Here is a 20271-nt window from a genome sequence, read left to right as displayed (position 1 = left end):
CTCATCGGTAATATAAAAAATAATGTACCTAATTTAGCTTGTGAACATTATTTGGGTTTCGAAATGATTCTTATACGTATTTGTCAAGGTGAATTCATTTCTTTTGCAAATTATAATTAAACATTATCTCACTGTAAATGCATTAAAGATAATTCTCTAATGGGTTGATCAGAGCCACATTATTTTTTAATCCATAACGTGTAGATACCTGCACTATGTTGTCATATTGTTCAACGATTACGATCAAAAATCGTCGCAATTAATCATCGCTTCCTTAGAGGACTTCGTATAAAGATCATTTCTTATTGCTGATGTAATACCACACCACGGACAATTCATACAAAACACCTCTTTCAACATAGACACTGCACAATGTCGTCCGGGTGAGAGCCTTCAGCGCTCCCCATTTGTCCGGCCAAGTAGTTAATGCCATCTGCGGCAAATCTACAATAAGTCACGTCAAAAAAAAAAGCACAATGTCGTTATCGTACACGCGCATCTGTATGTGTGACGTCTCACGCCCTTACTAAAGTAAGACCAAAGATTGAAGACTAAAGTAAGACCGCAGGAGTAACCCTAGCTCAACCGCTGTTGCGCAGCGGAGAGTTGCCGTCCTGTACGTAGTATTATTCCTTATTCTATGGTAATACTCTGGTATATGATTCTCTCTACCTAGATAGATTAAATGTCAATCAAATAAATACATGTAGATTATCAAAATACATGTTACATTTTAAAAAGATATCGAAAGTCCTTGAAAGAGATGGCGGCCCAACATTTCTGTTATATATCAGTAGGTACATTAATTCATAGCCGGATGTACTCAACCGTGGCATTTGGAGGGGCCTATCTTTGACATCTGACTAACCGCTCGCTGTGGCCAATCAAAACAAACTCACTGGACCGTTTAAGCGGAAACTTTATAAAACAAAAGTACATAAGATTAGATAAGATTGTACCAGTCCAGTTTTGATCGCTGCATTGTGCCAACACTCGCTTGTAGCAATTAATCACAATTTGAATATATTGACCGGCTATCATTATGTGTACATCTGTGGTAGCGCCGATTCACACGGGCCGACCGCCAAAATATACGATACACAGGTTGTATATTATGTGCCTAACAATAAATTACAAATATGTAATTAACCTGTGATTCGCCTGTCAATATATCACGCAATCAGAGCAAATGGTTATTCAAATAAGAGAAAATGTTGTTTGTAAAACAGTTGTTAATTTATTGTGCCTTACATTTTAAATTGCAGTTTCAATCGCACGTTTCGAGGGACGCCTACGCTAGTGTCTGGTTGAGGGCTAATGATGATTACGATTTACCTCTCTTTAGCAGTATTCGAGTTTACTCCTTAGCTCTAACACGTTGTAAATGTACTAGAGACATTTGCAAACATACGGCCATCCGTCTCTCGTCTAACTATCGCGCGATGTCTACTACCGTGCGCGCGTTAACAAATCCTTCCTGAGTTTATGGATCAGCCTGTAGTGCGCGCATCACGCGACCATCCGAACAATAAAACATAGTGATTAATTTACCGACGCCGGCGCAGCTAACGAGCAACTATTTGGGGTCAGGCGGTACGATTTGTACCGGCCCACCGGCGAGCTTTGTTGTATGGAGAAAAAATGGGCAGCAAGTGTTATTGATTTCATCTTAAGTAAGTGATCTTTTTGCACAGGTAATCTCGATGTTATATGAAGTTAAGGATATCTCGGTTTTTAAATGATTTTTGATCGTATGTAGATAACATAATATTTGACTAATGATTGGTGAAAGTATGTAAAATGTACTTGTGTATGCAACAAGTCGACGTGTTTCAGAGGCGCTAATAGACCTACAAACATAAAAGGCAGACGATATTTTTGGATATTCTATTTATACAATATAGACTCACCATGGAGTGTCCAAGGTACTCTGCGGCATTGTCCGATATGTAAAGCAGCTTGCCATTTTGGGTCATCATCATTAAGAATCCGTTCAGGGCCTGCCAATAAAAAAGTATTTATCAAACTTCCGCAAATAATATTAAAATTGTCCATAAGTACATAGTAAAGGAAGACTGTCCTCTGATAATCACTAGAACTACTGTATGAATTTGCATGGGGTTTTTATTGTTACGACCTGCATTTCTTCAAGAAGATTACGGTTCGGGGTAAAAATAGTAAGTAATCAGGTGCCAGTTAGAAATATTTTAAAATGGTATATAAGAAATACAAATTGAATAGATATTAAATGTATCTAGACAGGTAACCTACATATGTTCACTTACCTACTCAATGATATACTTGCAAACGTATTGTTACAATATCTTTTATTACTGACTGCTTTTAGAGAAATACGAAACTTAATTATACAAATTCTTTTCATAATATATTTGACATAGGAACACGATCAAAGATTTTCTTTGCTCACAAGCTATCTGTAGGATATGTACCTATGAGTTGATGTAGCTGCTCTCGATTCTATTATTTGCCGCGGCCGCGATTCATCTGAGTTATGAACCGAATAAATAAAATCGCCACAATCGGCTGCGATCGCGCCGCTCCGACACAATCGCGTGTTTTGTCACATAAACTAGTGAGATAGGTTCGGTTATTATTTTCTAAAGGGAAATTAACCTTAGCGTCTATTACTCGGACTTTGCTTTATAGCACAAACTTTGCTATAGAACTTGGGTGAAATATCCAAATGGATTCAACGGTTTGCTACGTTCGATTCAAATTGAAAATTGTGAGTGCAAAATTTATTATGAAATAGACTCTTACTCTCAATAACATGATTATGTTAGTAAAAAAAAAAGTCTAAGTTAATAAACTTATAGCTAAATATGAAAAATTGCTTCAAGTTATGATTAAAATCCCTAAAATTAAAGTTAATAAGTGGTTGCCACTGGCCCCTCCCCTTTAATATTGACTTACGCAACCACCGAAATTAGAGTTTTAGGTTAATATTACTTTCTTCTCTCTTTAGCACGTGTCAAACGGTCAAGATGAAAAGAGACAGCACAACATAGGCCGGATAATTCGTGTATTGGTGCTATGCACCGTGGGAAACCAAGAAAAAGTATAATTATATATCACCTTAATTAAAAATAAATAAATTGATAAATACCTTTGAAAAACCAAAATTCGGTGCGGATGACGATTGTTGGTTGATGTCAAAGCGTTTGAAAACTGAAACAACAATAAGAAAATAATAATATTATGACCATTGTCTAAGAAAGCATCAGAAAAAGTGTAAAAACCTAACCTAACCTAACTGTATAAAACATATACTTGCTATGTACGTAAAGCAATTTAGGTATGAAAACATTTTTATTTATTGAACAGGTACCTTAGAATTATCAACGGAACTATCTTCTTGACAGTTAATAACAGATTCTTCAATGACATCAATTGAAACACAGAAAGTCCGTTTCTAATCAGAATGCAGATAGAATACAATAGTATAATATAGAAGATTGTAATGTTAGCTGGAGATTACACACCTACACCAGTTATGTGTATAAAACAGCAAATAGGATCATAATGTGGTCTCAACCCGTAATCTGACGACAAGAAATGGTAACGTTCCGATACCATTTGAAATGCCATCTCTTAGAGACTTTGTACACCATACTTGACTATATTAAATCCGAACCACGGCAGCTTAGTTGGTAAAACGCTTGACTCTCCTGTAAGGTCGCATGTTAGAATCCAGCACGGGCCTAAACCTATGATTTTCGAAATCGTTTTTCGATCATAAATGTTTATCCCGTGCTCAGTGGTGAAGGAAAACATCGTGAGGAAACCCATACACCCGAGAAATACGTTTCGGAGGTATGTTACTTAACCTGTATTTGCTAACAACCAGTTGCTTGTGTATAAAATCGAACCTGTCAAATCTTCAGCTTAGGTAAGCGGAACCTGTGAAAAAGAGATACCTAACGCTAGGATGATGAGTTGACTACATTAAATATAATTCAGGATGTTAAGTAGATAGATACCTATGAGATTTAGAGAGAATATATACAGAGCGTTTCATTTCATTTGAGAAAAAAATCGTTTTCTGAAATATAAAATCCTGTAGAATAAATTACTTGAAACCAAAGTAGTCGTACTTTTTAAAAGTATTTTTTTCTACAAGCTCAGAAGGAATTAAATATGGATTAAGGCAGTTCCCACATGAGACCGCGCATCTACGCGGTTAGCGGTGAAGCGGTTTGCAACATGCCAACATTGCAGTGACTTGTATGTAATCCGCTGACACCGCATTGCTGAGCGGTGCACCGCTACAAAATCCGTAATTATTTAACATAATATAATATTCAATCCAAAACACTTTTAAAGCTTTGGACCTACTAACTTATACGTCAAGTCTGCAATGGGCTAGATGTGGCATGTAAGTACGTTCACTAACATAATAAGTGCGCACACTCTCTAACAACAAGCGATAGGCAAAATACGAACAATCGATAATTTGGAGCGGTCGCTTACGTTGCGATATACATCTCTATTGCATCTCTGTATTGTGTTCTTGCTCGACGTTCGACAATTTCGGTATTTACTTAATTGAAATAAGGATTCAACCACGAAATGGGAGTTAAAACACTGGAAATTTATTTATAACTGTATTTAGCTTCGTTTTGTCATTTTCTACGTTAGCTGAAGTCTTATAAAATTACGTGTTCGCACCCGCAGATTCGAAATTCAATGTCAATTTATAGAGGGTTTGTAGAGCACGTAATTCTCTACTAGTTTTGAACCATACTTATTTAGTATATTAAAATTTTTGAGATATAACATGTTCGATGGGGAGCGTAGCAACGTAGATATCCCAACAAGTAATTAATTGACTTTAACTTAATCCCTGCATAGACCACGCAATGATGTAAGTTTTGGACCGCAGTATGGTGTCTCTGACAAAACGAAGCTATGTACAAGTTTCTAGCTTATTCGCCATTTTTTTTAAAACATTACACAACGTCATTGAAGTGTGAGTATAATCAACAAATAAATCAAAATAGTATTAATTGTGTCACCGAACTGTGGTACAGACGTTATAGAAGCAAAGCCTACGGCGAAATATCTCGTTTATTATTAAAAAAAAATCGATGTCATTGCATGCACTTACGGGACAAACATCGATATAATTAATCAAATCTACCGATCGATACTTTCTCGACCGGCGGCCTAGGAAACAACGATAAACAATAAGCTAGCGGGCGTCCGATTATATCGATAAGCTATCGGTGGAATAATTCCCGTTCTCTAATGGGCCCGCCATGGTGCATAAGGGGATTTACACTTTCTAAACTATCTCAAAAGGGGTTCTAGAGGATGGATTGGAATATTGATAAGTTGTGGCACGCCGCGCGCTGGTTTTGGCTAAATTCGTTTATATTCAAAACTTCCTGGTTGTTTAAGCTCTTACTACTTCTCTGGCTGTTCCATTGTCACGATTTTGAAAAAGGAAACTGTTATTTTTGAATACTTTACTTTGATTGACAAATGTAGGTCAATAATAAAAGGTCCGTTGCAGAAATACACAAAGCATTCAATATTCTTTGAATATAAATTACTCAATTAAAATTGTGCCTTTACTGGAATATGCAAATAGTTGCAGACTTAACAACCTTTACTTAAGATTGAATTTCCAGTTTGTTTTCATTTCGCACGCTCGTTCCACGGAAACTGTTAACAAAATGACGTTTCAAAGTGAAACAACTGTAAACGATAATCGAGTGAGTACAAATATCTCTCTCACTTAGAGGAAGAGCGATGGGCGTGCATCTACGCTAATGTGCGCGATATCAGCGTGACTGCAGCACTGCATCACCGCTCAAATGATGATAACTGACGAGTCACCCAAGAGTACTGTGCCTAGACTAGACTCTATCCACTTGCTAACAAGATGTTTCGCGAAACCAGCAATGTTTATACGATTAATTAACCAGTAAATACTTCATGTCGTCTTTTTTGTACATGTTTTTTGGTAAAAATATTTTTTATATACAAATTTATAAATAAATTATTAAAATTTATAGCAAAATTTACTTGAAAAACTCACTTCCATCTCACTAATACAAATATAATAGCGGACTTGCCTGGGGCATTAGTCTGAGTCAGAATAAATAGCTCACGCAAGCGGTCTAACTGATTCTAATGTGGCGACGATTTGTCTCGACGCCATCTCGCCGTTTCACAAATTATTTCGTTACATTAAATTTAATGTTAACACGGAAACCATTGGTAAGGGTAATTAAATATCTTTTGAGACGTGCGCTTGCGCCGAGGTTTGTACACTTGTACCTACGTTTGGACATCTTAACATGGCTTGTTATTAAAGTCACTGCTATGCTACAAAATTAGACTGAATTAGTTTGGTACAGCGAAAATTAACATTTATGTAGGTAATTGTTTATTCCAAGAAGACAAAAAGGTAAATGTAATTTGGAACGATGATGTAAAAGAAACAATAATCGACAAAGTTTTAGCATAAATATGGTAACATATTTTGTATAGTCGTACACGTAGACGCGCACAGTAATAATCTCAGAGCTAATTAATTAGCACTGCGCCGGCGACCGCTCTCATACGCACGCGCACTCCAGCTAATCAATTCTAATGTGCCTCCCATTTATCTCATAGCAATGCATCGGAAAATTGACGATCTGTTTGCTCTCTACATCTCTCATCGGCGACCGTGATGGGAGCTTTTAAATGGGAAGGATCGGCGGCTTTACACTTGTACTCGTGTGAGTACAAGTCAAAGAAAAATATTCTCAACATATTGCATTTTGCTTCGACAATTTAGAATTAAAATGCTTCGAAATCTAATTACCAGCTGATTTTTTCAATTTGTGTTTTGAGTAGGGACATTAAATGGGACGTGTACTAGGTTCAAGATAAATTATAAAATTCTGATTAAGTACTTACTAAATAAAAACAGATCTAAAACTAATGAACAACATTTTATTTTTTCTATTCAACTTATTTAAGAATTTTAATCAAAAAACGTAATAATAAGTCTGATATTTTATCACGGTTTTCTATGACGTCACAGTGTGCTTTTTAATAGAATTTTCTCTTCATTTCGTGTTTTGACTTTTAGTAAAAAGTAATTGATTTAACTAGTTGGAAACTAGCCTATTCTACATACTTGCTGATCTAATAACTACGAAGTGTTATTAATCAGTATAACGTCAAAGTAAGATAATTGTGATGTGTAATAATTAGCAATTCTTAATTGCAAAGTCGAATAACTAACGCGTAATAAATGATAAATCGCACGTCTCAAGTGTACTCCTAGCAATTCTAACGCCGAATTCCATTGAAATGCTAAGGTAACTTTATTTTAAAGGCACACAGACTCAAGGCTGGTGGTTAGCTAAATTGAGATGTTCGTTAGCCCTTAATGGTATGTATCTCGTCAATCTCGTTGCCAGTTATTTCTGCCGCCCGCGAAAACTGTCCTGCACTGGACGGCACAAACTGGATTTGCTCTCGGAAAGGATAATGGATATTGAAGCCGGGAATTTCAGGGTGGTTTCCGATTAATGTTATTGTGAGAATGTGCTTGTGATTACTTAATTATAAAATAACTTTATCCGACATCAGAAGGCTTTTAAATTGCAGTTTTCAAGTCTGAGAATTTAACATAGCGAAAAGGCAACCTTTCTTAATTGGCAAATAAGAGAAACCGTTTTGCTCCAGTTCAAATAGCGTTAGAAAGCTGGGTCATTAAATCAAACCTAAAAGTCGAATCGTTCACACATGCTCTCCCCTTGTTTCGCAATTATAGACCGACGGACTGACAGACAATAGACTTATTTAAGACTTCTAAACCCGAAAAGGCATCGCACGACGCCGAGATTTAGAGTTCCTTCGCTCGTGAGGGAACCTAGAACAATTTCTTTTATAGTAATTGCCTATAGCATTTGCATAAGTAGGGAGTTTCTGCCTGCTTCCATGGGCTCGCCAATTGATTCTGCTGAGTTAACGAACCACTACCGAGACGAAAGTAAAATACGTACCGGCAAAACATTGTTGTAAAACTTTTATTGCCACTACTTACTTTCATTTAAGGGAACCTCAGACTAAGTTTCTTTGATATATCTATATGATTTGTCTAAATTATTAAACAAATATAAAGTTCAAAGCTATTATTAACAAACTAGGCGTTTCATGTTTCAAATAGCTAGTTTGAGAATAACATTATGTTAAAAAGAATCAACAAACAAATTATTATTATGGGCTGTCAAAGTTATTTCAAAACCCCGTAAAGACTCGTCTATATGAGGCCATCTTTGCGGTGCATTCCCGATTCGACATGTTCATTACGAGTTTAAATATAAGTGAGTATGTTGGTATATTCTCTCATAACTTAGAATATTCCTAGATGATATTGTGTCATATTATTATTTCCCAATTTCCAAAAAAATTAAGGTAAGGCATATTTATAATTTTGTTTATATTATTGAACTTATGGATGGACTTTTGTTGACACAAAAAATAAACTTTAAAGATATGCAAATGTTTTATTTCAATGCAAATGTTTGTGTGTAAGTAATGTCTTTTAAATAATAAAACATAAATATAATAAATAACGTTAATAATGGGAAATGTTGTTATCGGCAACTCTTTCGGATCTTTACAGATAAATTTGGAGATGAAGGATCAAATCAGCCTTATCGGCGGGTGTGGTTGTACTTATAAATTGAAGTATCCGAAACAAGAATATCCCAGCGACGAATCGGCTGTCTAATCTTAACCGCAATTAACGTTTCACACGCGTCAACCAAATTAGCTTGTCATGGCAACACGTTAGCGTGTGAAGCTGCCACGCATTAGTGTACGACCTTAGTGCAGCTGACGGGGGACCGGCTAGAGGGATTGGTTAGAAGTTATATATCGCGGCGATAAGGGCCCGAATGGAAGCATTAGAATTTTCACTAACACAGTTGGCTATCGACCATTATAGACGGCGATACGGCGATTCAGCTCACCACCTACCACGTAGGTCTAACAAAAAGGTCGGGATAGCGCTGAGCTTATACAAATGCAAGAATAACCTCTCATCATCATCATCACTAATTTAAGAGCCACGCTCTTGTCGGTGTAGCTTTCTCCATGCTACTTTTTAGGGAAAAATAGGGCCGGGGTTTCCCTCCCGGGGTGATATTTTTTTTGCAATAGTATTACCGGCCAAAGTATGCTGATGGGTGTGTGGCTTAAGGGATTATACAGAACTTATACACCTCGGCGATTACGCTTAGACCACGTAGACGGTCTTATACGGGGTCTTAGTCAAGTTCCAAAAGTCGTAACTGTCACTGTCGATTGTCATATTCATTTGAAAGCTAATGCCCAGCTTGTCAATGGGTAGAGGCATAAGTAATAATGTTACAAGAATAACCCCGACCGTCTTAGACAGTCATGTGTTTGACCATGGTCCAGCGACCGTAAGGGAAAGTATGGCCTAAAGTCCGCCTATCCAAAGATACTGAAGATATTGTAAACATTTAATGGCCCCGATTCCTGCAGACACGTCTTAATTTTATGTTAAGTTATACCCGTCATTTTCATATAGGCGAAAAGGAAAGGGACGGACGATTGACAACTGTTAATTTTAAAATAAAAGAATAACCCGGGCGAATCTCGTTGCACGTTTACACGTCATAATATGGAATCCGTTTGACGTATGCTGTTAACTTAATTCTATCGGGTTATCAGCCAATATAAAAAATGGGTGGGGTTTTATAAAGCCTAAAATTGACCTGTCCCGTCCGTCCCTTTCCTTTTCGGCGGATAAAAAAATGTCAGGTAGCACTTAAAATTTATAAATAAGTTAAATAGAAAAAAAGAAAACGTATTTTGTCACCTTTAGATCTGTCTTTATTTAGTAATCAGAATTTCATGATTTTATCTTTGACCTAGGAAACTACCCAATTATGTTAGTAGTTTAGTTAGATTGCATCCTATACAGAAAATCAGTATAGCAATACCTGATTAGTAGAACCTTTTTCAAGTATTGTGTATTGCGTTTATCTGCGTGTTTTGACTGAAGGTAAGAAAACAGATACGTAATCCTTCAAGCTATAAAAATTCATGAGCAATTTACTCAGACACCTGTTAAGAGATGCAATAAACTGTAGAATTCCGAACGTATAATTACAGAGTTTAGGAAGTTGAATTTACAAGATGTTGAACATAAATTAATTCGAATAATTACCGATTTTCCTTGACATTTCGCTTTCGAGCACGAGTGAAGACGCGCTTTTTCTAACCAAAATCTGTTAATAATTGCTTTTGTCAAAACAAATCATCAAAGGAGCCGGAAATATTTTGGTGCGTGTTCTTTTAATCGATGCAATATATTTGAATCGATAAATACAGGTCATTCGATTTATAAATCAAGTTCGAAATCGATTTCAACAAGTGGCTATTAATTAAGTTGTAGTTAGATTGGAAATTAGATAGAGTAACCGCTGGGCGGCGATAGCGGCTGATATATGGGATCCAGCCAGAACACATTACATTTATATAAAAGTTATTGCGTATTGCAATCGTACGGAGGTGTTAAAAAGTGAAACTTGATGCCACTCGATAATTTTCAACTAGTTATTATATGTATGTGGGAAAATTGTTAGCATTACGTGTAACACTTTAGTTGATGTGAGCATTTCTTAATTTTTATAGCGCAGTTGATTACGGCCGTAAAATGTAAACGCGCGAGTGTTGTTCAATATTTGATTTTCGTTAACCTGTCTAATACAGATACGTTTTACTTGTAAAATTGTATTATCTACAATAGTTTTTCCCAACGCAATGCTTCAAGTTATGAAACTACTTATATTTTTGTTGCATTAAAAATAAGCATCTATGATCCGATTTGCGCAATCGTTTACAAATGTAAGTACATACAGTCCATCCACCGATCGCAAGGAGTTAATTTTGAAATTAATCACTCATATTTCTCTAAATTGGCTGTCAATGTTCGACAAATAAAAATTGCGCCTTTACTCTAATGAAATATGATATTTCTGTTCATTATAAACATCTATCAATAATTATTAAGGCAACGCGTCGATTGAGTCATCAATTTTAATTATATATTCGCAATCATGTCAATACAAAACCTCAGTGTTTTCTGATCGTTATCAAAGATCTACGAAAGCGCACTCGCAGATTTTATTGATGTATGAATTGTGGACTCTACGCAGAGGCAAATACAATCTAAAGTATTTTGTCCTCTTATCGACTTTGATACGTTAAGGGTAAGGCTTTTTTTGTGATTCGTTACTTTCAGCTTTTATGTGAGGGAGAGCTCGTTGGATTCAGGATTTAATAAAATATTATTTAAGTAGGTTTATTTCGAGCGGTCTGTGGGTGACACATACGCGTCGAGCCTATAACACCCTACGCGTGCAGTATAATAACGCTTTCAGGATGCTGTTGGGGCTGCCATGGCGCTGTAGCGCTTCTAACATGTTTGCGAAGGCAAGCATAGATGGCTTTCACGCCATAATTCGTAGGAATGCCTGGTCTCTGCTGCAGCGCCTACGAAACAGCACCAACGGCATCCTGAAAATGATTGCTGCTAGACCGGACTGCTTAATCCAACGCACTGGGTCGAAGTAGCTATGGGTATAGTAAATAAGATAAAATAAGTAAATAATTAAATTTTAAATTAACAATACTAACATAGTTTATTAAGCACAATTGTTATTAACCTACTAATAATCTATGGACTGTTATACATATTTGTGTTGGTCTGAAATAAACGTTATATTATTATTATTTTTTCTCGGGAACCCTTATTTTTACAAGACTAAAGCAAATGTTCAAATGGAATCTTACTTTTCTAATCGATTATGAAAGTAGGTAATTCTGAGAAGAGTTTGACAGAATAGCTTAAAACATTACACAGGACTCGTACCCGCAATGCGAAAATAATTATTTTAAATCGAAATTAATTTGTAGGTAAAGACCATATTTACTTACTGCTTGAAAATTTGTTGATATTGTAGGCAATTAGCGTATTAGCGAAAATCTACGTTTTCTCTCTCTCTATTTAAGAGCTGCGCTCTTGTCGGTGGAGTAACCGCCATTCCTCTCTTCTTCCCGCCAAAACCTTCACCTCCCGATACGACACGACCTGCACCTTCTCTTTTATTTGTTTCATAAATGTTATCCTAGGTCTACCCCTTCCTCTCTTCCCTTCAATTTTTCCTTCTATAATGTTTGTTATAAATGAATCGTGTCGTATCAGGTCTACGTTTTACCTCGAATTAAAATTTAAAGGGCCAAATAAACACCTTAGTAAGTTTGCGATTTTACGCCTTTGTTTATATTTAGTGAGGCTGAAGGCACTTTATTTTATTGATGAAATCATCGGCACACTACCGGTCGCAGTGACCTTTGGTTTCATAACTAATAAAATGTATTTTTTTTTACTAAAACAATTGAAAGTGAGAATAGTGTACTTCACCTAAGGTCATGTCAAGCGGCTACAGTACTATGAGTGATTACGACTGATGTCTGTCTAATTGTACGAAGTATCTATTTACGATTACAATTTCGTAATTCAACAACATTTTGTTACGTGAAGTCTATGATGCGAATGTTTGCTGGATTGAAGTTAGCTAAGATAAAGCAGTAAGTTTAATAGGTCTTGGAACACGATCAATAGTTTACCTGTTGTTGACAATTGCAACATAAAAATACCTTTTAAGAAAAGGCTAGAAAATATATTAATTCTTTTCTTTTTAAATATAATTTTATACAAACAGCCTCCGTGGTCTAGTGGTTAGAGCGTTAGGCTCACGATCTGGAGGTCCGGGTTCGATTCCCGATGGGGACATTGTCGAAATCACTATGTGAGACTGTCCTTTGTTTGGTAAGGACTTTCAGGCTTGAATCACCTGATTGTCCGAAAAAAGTAAGATGATTCCGTGCTTTCCGAAGCACGTTAAGCCGTTGGTCCCGGCTATTAGCTGTAAAAACACCTCCACCAACCCGCATTGGAGCAGTGTGGTTGAGTATGCTCCATACCCCCTTCGGTTGATTGAGAGGAGTCCTGTGCCCAGCAGTGGGACGTATACAGGCTGTTTATGTATGTATGTATAATTTTATATTCTTCGATCTATCTCTTATTGTCGGACGTGTTTGTAACCTTTATAATTACCTACTTAAACCGAATTATATGCGAAGTGGCAAAACAATCAGCGTTTCCTTACTACAGTCTACGAGTGGTGAAAGTAATAAACCACACCCTTTAACACGTGTAAACTGAGCAATAAATTAATAGGTACTCAGCAAAGTCGCGGGCAAACGCTGGTAAGTGGATAAGCCGCCGAGTATATCCATAGTGTTTTGTGTGGCACAGACCTTCAGCTTCCTAATAACACGGAGAGCACTTAAAACAATTACAACGAGTACACAATACTTACAAGTACACAATCACCGCTTTACATCTTTTCATAGATTCGAATCGGTTATTGTATCGAATCGTAATCGCATTTTGTAATCGATTGTATCAATCGATATGAAAAAATATAATTATTTCCGACCTTACCCAAGGAGTTAATTGTTGTTAGAATACGCTGAGAGTGGACTTTTTGTCAATTAATTTAATTAAGAATGTGTGTTGTAAAGTCGTTAGGTGGTTACATAAATTGCATGGACTACCGTACGAGAGGTCGCGTGGGCAATAAATGTGCCTATTTTATAGTGCAACCGGCGAATTATGACGAATTATGTGTCTTTATAAATAACAGGCTGACAATAATGCAATAATCGGACCTTTATTGTACTCAACGAAGATTTTTATTTTATTTTATTTTATAGTTGGCAATACTTAACACGTAGGGTCCTTTCTCACTATTATACAGTGTTTGTGACACCGTAACGAATACTGAGGGGGATGATTCAGACCACGATTCTGAGTTAATATCATGTGGAATTTTCCATCGCAAAATTCATGACAATTTTGTGTGTTTTTTTTAAATATTTTCAATTCTATACTTTTTTGATGGAAACTTCCACTTGATATCAACTCAGATTCAAGGTCTAAAGCATCTCTCAAAGTTTTCGTTATGATAATTAAAACACATAATAACGGGTTCTTACCGCGTTTAAATCAGGGATATGACTGTCGATATTTCGACACTGTTGCAAGTTACGTGTTGTTTCGTTATTATGTCACTAACGCCCTGTAGAAAATAATAGAATATTGAGTCCGCTTGCCGTCACTAAGGACCTTATCTCACTACGACACCACTCTGACGCTATCAACAAAATGTATGCGTAGGTACCGTCACTTGGTCGCGCAACCATTTTGTTGTCGGTAACTGAATCCGGAATAATTTTTTGCTGTTGGCGCAACCATGGTGTCCATGAAAATAGGGTCCTTAGTGACGGCAAGCGGACACAATCTTTTATTAATATATTGGCAGATCTTAAAAACTTCTAATTGCGTTGAGCATCTTCGTTTGAATAAGCTGCATGAGTAACGTAATAGTAACCACCAAACAAGTCATAGGTTTACGCTGATAGGTATCTCATTAATTCTACATAGCTTATTGTGTCAGGCATTAGAAATAAATCAGCATTAGGTACAAGCATTACGAGGAAAGATGCATATTATGGCGTATATTCAATTGTACAACAAGTATAATGATAGGCACCGTGGCTATAAATCTCAGACGGGTGTGTACGTATGCTCAGATAGGATTGGAATAAATAAAGCCCTATCTACCATTAGGCCTTGACCTAAAGCTTGCATGTAACAGAAATAGTTGTTTGCAATTGCAAAAGGTCTCAGTGTTACACGTGTGGACATGATATTTTTTGACGAGACTTATTGTAGATTTGCCGCAGATGGCATTAATTACTTGACCGGAGAAATGGGGAGCGCTGAAGGCTCTCACCCGGTACAACATTTAAGACAACAGGCCTGAGGGTGCCCAGTTGGGCGCGGATCTCGGTTCAGGGCGTCGTCTGAGAGGAAACATATTTGAAGGAATTAATCGATCCTAGTGAGTCGATAGCAATAAGCGCTGATTGAGGGAAATCGTCGACCACGCCGGCGGGGTCGGTATCGGGGTTCTGAAGTGTTTGGTGTCGTGAATTGATTGGCTGCCTCTATGGCTAGAGTAATCGGGTCGAGTGTGGACATGAGAAATGAAAATTTAGCAACGAATTCTAAGTTTTTATTTATATAAACCGGTTAAGTTTTGAGTGGCACTATTGCACCGAGTATTTATGTCTAAAAAACCGATCAACTGCACACCATCTAGGAAGAGATTCCGGTTCTATAAAACCCGAAGAAAAATGTCGTGTAAAGAATGTACAAACAAACGTCTCGTATGTATGACTCACTTGATCTAGTTAGTCGACTTTACAATTTTAGAACCCCGTTTAAAAAAACACAAGAACCCCCTTTGCCCCTGTAAAAGTAACATTACGCTGCAGAATATTAATTTGTAATACCTATATATATAAAATAATATGCAAAATAGTTTAAGAATGCACTATTTCGAAAGTCGATTCAGATAGTCGGTTCTGTAGCTTTTTACTACTTTGGTAAAATATCTTAAGTACTTACAAAAAATGTTCAGTGATTAATTCATATTCTGTTTTATCATTGAAATATAAATTGCAAAATATATTTCGCGTATATGCACGCGTGGTAAATGTTTAATAAAGCTGAAACACATGTTTCATTGTAAATCATACATAGCACTGTCGATTAGTTAAATGCGCCTATCTGCACCTGTCGTTAACTCGATGTAACTGGTGACTAAAGTAATTTTCTGCCTGCTTTTAAATTCAAATTAATGGTAATGTGACACAGCACCATAGACACTAATTGGATTAACTTACAGACGTGCATACTCACATAATTTATACACGTTCATACATAGTGTTAAGACGTTGATAAGGTAAGTGCTAATACCTATTAACCTTACCTTTAAATTTTACAGCATTTTATTTATAAGTAAATACTTAATATATAAATAAGTAATGTTTCTCTTTCGCGGTCAAGATTGTGGGTAATAACAATTGTACCTAAAGGTGCCATGGCCTGAAATAGCGCATAAGTAATATAATCTAAGTCACATAGAGTTGATTTATGTTATCAATCGCGCTAATCGCTCCCTGTGTGGTGACGTCAGAGTGCTGCGGAGACCAGTGACTGCGATTCCATTTGCTACAGCCAACTAAGTGATCGTTTACTAACACACCAGATAATCCTCAGACAGCCAACCAAACTAGACAGTGTTCGTTTGTGAATACTGATAATAGTCGTGGGTACCTGACCGAGCCTGTAAACGGTTAATAACTTGCTACAAAAAAAATGAGATCAATAACACAAGCTTACAAGACAGATAAAAATAATTACCTGATTTATCAATAGCATCAGAAAGTGGTATAATTAGAATGTTTCTGAGTAGCGTCCGATTCGGTAACAACAGAACGGCGCGGCCCGTTGCGGCCACAATGCATGCACATTACCAATCCGCCACTTACAAGTTAATTAGGCAGAAGAAAGAAGCTGCACCATCCGATAGTTCCCATGGAGGTATGCAAAAATTGTTGAGAAAATACCATACCATACGTCTGTGCGTGCTCGCTAATTCCAGGGGCGCAATGCCCGTAATTTCAGCATTTAGTCCGATAACATTGGGAATTGTATGGATTGACCAGCACGGATGTCTGACTACCGGGGAATTACTATACCTACTCGTATTGTTATTTATACACTTAGTTTAATTATAATTTGTTAATAATTTGACATTATTTTTTACCAAGTCCAATTGTAAACATGGAGTGTGTTACACAGACAAGAGCGTGGCTGTAAAATTAGTGATGATGATAATTGTACGTAACTAGTGACTAGTTACGTGCGGATCAGATGCAGATAAATAAAAGAGAAACATTTAAAGAAGGAACAGAAATATTCGCATCAAAAATGCAAAGAATTTCTTCCTTACAGTCAGACCACTATGGCTACATAGTCGCGATTACGGTCTTCGGTAGCTCAAACGTGACAAGTTTATCTAACCCCGGTCGTAATAAAACAACAATGGCTTGGAAGTATTGGAAGCCCAAAGAGCCATCATTGAGAGGCAAATGCCTCAGCGAAATCATATGCAAACTGCGTTTCCCACGATCGGGACAATCGAGCGTTTATCGAGACAGCCACCTATTCTGATACACGATAACGATCAGATTACAGCCATCTGAAAGTCATCTTGTAGAGGTGGTCGTCCAATGATGTTTTCAGGCTTAGACTTAACTGATTTTACGGGAAGTTACACTGTTGATAATGATTTGAAAACTTTTGTAAGTGATGACAAAAAAAATCAACAACATGCTCTTAAGTAAACTAAACGCGTAAACTTAAACAATAAAAAATGTCTTTAGAAGTGAAATACGTAAGTATAATTTGTAAATACTGCTTTTTGGAGTATTATGTTACTTTTTTATGCAACATGAAATCATTTTACAGATAAATAAATAACAGAAAGAAAGTGTATTAAATAAATATTATTAAATAGTCGTTCCGACATTTTCAGAATAGGTCAGCGGTTTGAAGTGTATCCGAGTATCGTGCGATACGCGCAGCCACTCCTGGGGGAATGCCGGGGAAATGTAAATTGCCTTACATTCTCAATTTAATTATTCCCATTAGTTTTACAGGTTTACTTTTTAATACTTCATCTCTTTTTTTGACAAAACGTTTTGATTCAAACTTGACTGACACTAAATTAAACAACCGTATGAAATAAATAGCTCTACTTAATGCTGTATTTATAGGTACTTAATTCTCTGTGGGAATGAGTACGTATTTTTTTTTCAAAAGGAGACCCCACTATTATTTTGCAGTGTTAATGTTGTACAATAATTGGCAACACTTTAAAAATAATATCGTCATGGCACGTATAATGGTGCAAAACTGGTGGTGGTGTTTCCTCGTTGGTCGTCCATGTGAACCCCTGCGGACGGTGCGCGGTGGCGTGCGGCGCGGCGGCGCGGGCGTGACAGCCCGGCCCGGGTTCCATTCCCTGCAGGCACCATTAGGCCCAATAACCATCAGTCGGTAGCCGGGCCTCGCTCGCTAATTTTCTCTAATTTTCCTATCAAAACCGAAACTCTACTGTTTTTTGTTCCCAACAGTAGCGACGTCGTCCTAACTGTAGTTGCGATCGTGAGAACATCGATTTTGTTACGTAATTATTGATTTTTGCGCGGTTCGTTGCGTTCAAGGCTGCGTTTTGATGATCGCGTGTTCATGTGTCGGTGTGTTCATGAAATTCGACCTTGCCGTAATGTGGTAAATTGAGCTTGAAGGAAAGAGTCCTAAACGGATAATTCTAGTGTGTTAGTATGTAAAGGTCACGGGGAGAGATAAAAGCTGCAGTCTACCAAGGTAAGTACGTTGAAGAGTAGTACGTTCACACATGTTAGGGATGGTTCTTGTGGTAATTTCCTTTGAGTATTAACTAGCGCTATGTGCAGGCGCTGATGCGTCATGCTCATCCTATTTAACCTACTGGTTCCCGTTGGCTGAGTGACGAGCTGACAGCAGCATGCTGCATGCGTGTTAGAGATGCATTTGAGCATGGTTTGTTAGTGCGCACTACGAATCTCGTTCTGACCTATCTGCAGTGCGAAGTGGCACCGGGTGTCAGGGGATCAACTAATGTGCACAAGTAGGCAACCTCAACGGCTTTAAGTGCTTTGAAATAGTGACTAAGTATATTCTTGTTCCAATTTATCGTTTAAGCTAGTATTTGGTACGAATAATGTAACACGACAATATTAAGAGCCAACAATCCTGATTACGCAAGTAAGTAACCTTATATTAAAGATGACAGGTGCCTACTTGCAGTAAACTCTATTTTTAAGTACTAGTCTTATGCTGACTAAACTACTTCCATTAGTAATACTATTTATCTCATTTGTTAATGTAATAAATGTGGAAAACGTTTCTATAGTATATGGTAGCCAGAGGTGACAAACCTTGTTGGAAATAGTTTGATTTCCTGACGTAGACGCAGACGAGGGCCATGAGTTGGAGCTGCGAGAGCCGCTGGCGGGTGGAGGGGGGCAGCGGCAGCAGGTCCCGCAGGTTGGCGATCTCTGCGTTGATCAGGTCGCGTCGGAGCTTGCTCGCGCCTTTCGTCGATTTGCCTTGGTCGAACCTGGGGCACAAGAAAATTGTTGGTATAAATTGAAAGGAATTGTGGGCGCCATAGGACTCCTGTGATGCAATACAAAACCCCTCACGGCGTTTCCACATTTCCCCGTCACGGCGTCGTAACGTGGAAATTCCCGTTCATGTCGTGGAAATGCGGACAATCACGACGGGCCCCGAATGAAAAGCAACATGAATAATTTTAAATTTTATACTACATAATTATAAGTGTGGATTATACAATTTAAGAATAGATCAACGCGATAATATAAAAACATCTCAATCAAGATTACCTAAACATCTTTAATAAATACATAAATTTTTAAGTATTTATAAAGTTATTTATGTTTGTGGCTATTTATTTAATTTTGTTTTTATTGAATATTATGGTAAATGGATACAAACATTCGCTTTTAAATAAATAACAGCTCGATCAATTCGCACCGTGGCGGTGTTTCCGAATTTACATCTGACAGCTCTGGCATTTAATTAGTGTTAAAACAGAACTAAAATTTTATTTCAATTAATTATGTCTAATGATTTCAATTTATTATTTTGTGTGCAAATATTGGGATGACATAATGTGTTTTTACTTACCATATTAAGTACGTTTGATTGGCTGTTTTATTAATGTATAATATACCTTCATTTTAAAATCTGATAAATGCACTATGACTGTAAAAAAATCAGGAATTCAGCAATAATTTAAATGTACGTAATTATAGAACCTCACTAAATAATTTTGGTAGATATAAAATTTGTTCCACATGTATTTCCTAGCTGTTTACTTCAGTCGTCTACATCATTACGGTCATTATTTCAAATCGATCAATAAAAATGTTTATTGTATAAGAAATAGACGCAAAACATTTTTATATCTGCTAATGTTGTGGATTAACCTTGGCTTGTGATTGAAGTAAAGTAGAATATAGTAATTGTATCAAAGGTCAAAAGCAATCACGCGATTATTACACCGAACTTTATTTTCAGTAAATAATTGCAATGGCTACCGTCGTCGCATCGGATTGTTATCAGAAATTAGAATCATTTATTCAACGTAATGATCATGG

General features: G+C 36.9%; 1 protein-coding gene across 2 annotated transcripts in view; it reads right to left on the bottom strand.

Annotated features, from left to right (window-relative positions):
• Nucleotides 1-20271, bottom strand: part of LOC126380626 (neuronal PAS domain-containing protein 4B-like) — a 105215-nt gene that overhangs the window by 41248 nt on the left and 43696 nt on the right. For both annotated transcript variants that reach the window (XM_050030162.1, XM_050030163.1), the window contains exons 3-5: nt 19027-19208; nt 3128-3189; nt 1911-2000 (exon numbers count right to left, since the gene is read on the bottom strand). In XM_050030162.1, coding sequence (XP_049886119.1) covers nt 1911-2000; nt 3128-3189; nt 19027-19208 — 334 coding nt within the window. The remainder of the gene's footprint in view (nt 1-1910; nt 2001-3127; nt 3190-19026; nt 19209-20271) is intronic.

Source organism: Pectinophora gossypiella, chromosome Z (assembly GCF_024362695.1).
Source record: "Pectinophora gossypiella chromosome Z, ilPecGoss1.1, whole genome shotgun sequence".
Classification (NCBI taxonomy): Eukaryota; Metazoa; Arthropoda; class Insecta; order Lepidoptera; family Gelechiidae; genus Pectinophora; species Pectinophora gossypiella.
Note: the sequence above shows the minus strand (reverse complement) of the source record. Positions and strands in the feature narration are given on the sequence as shown.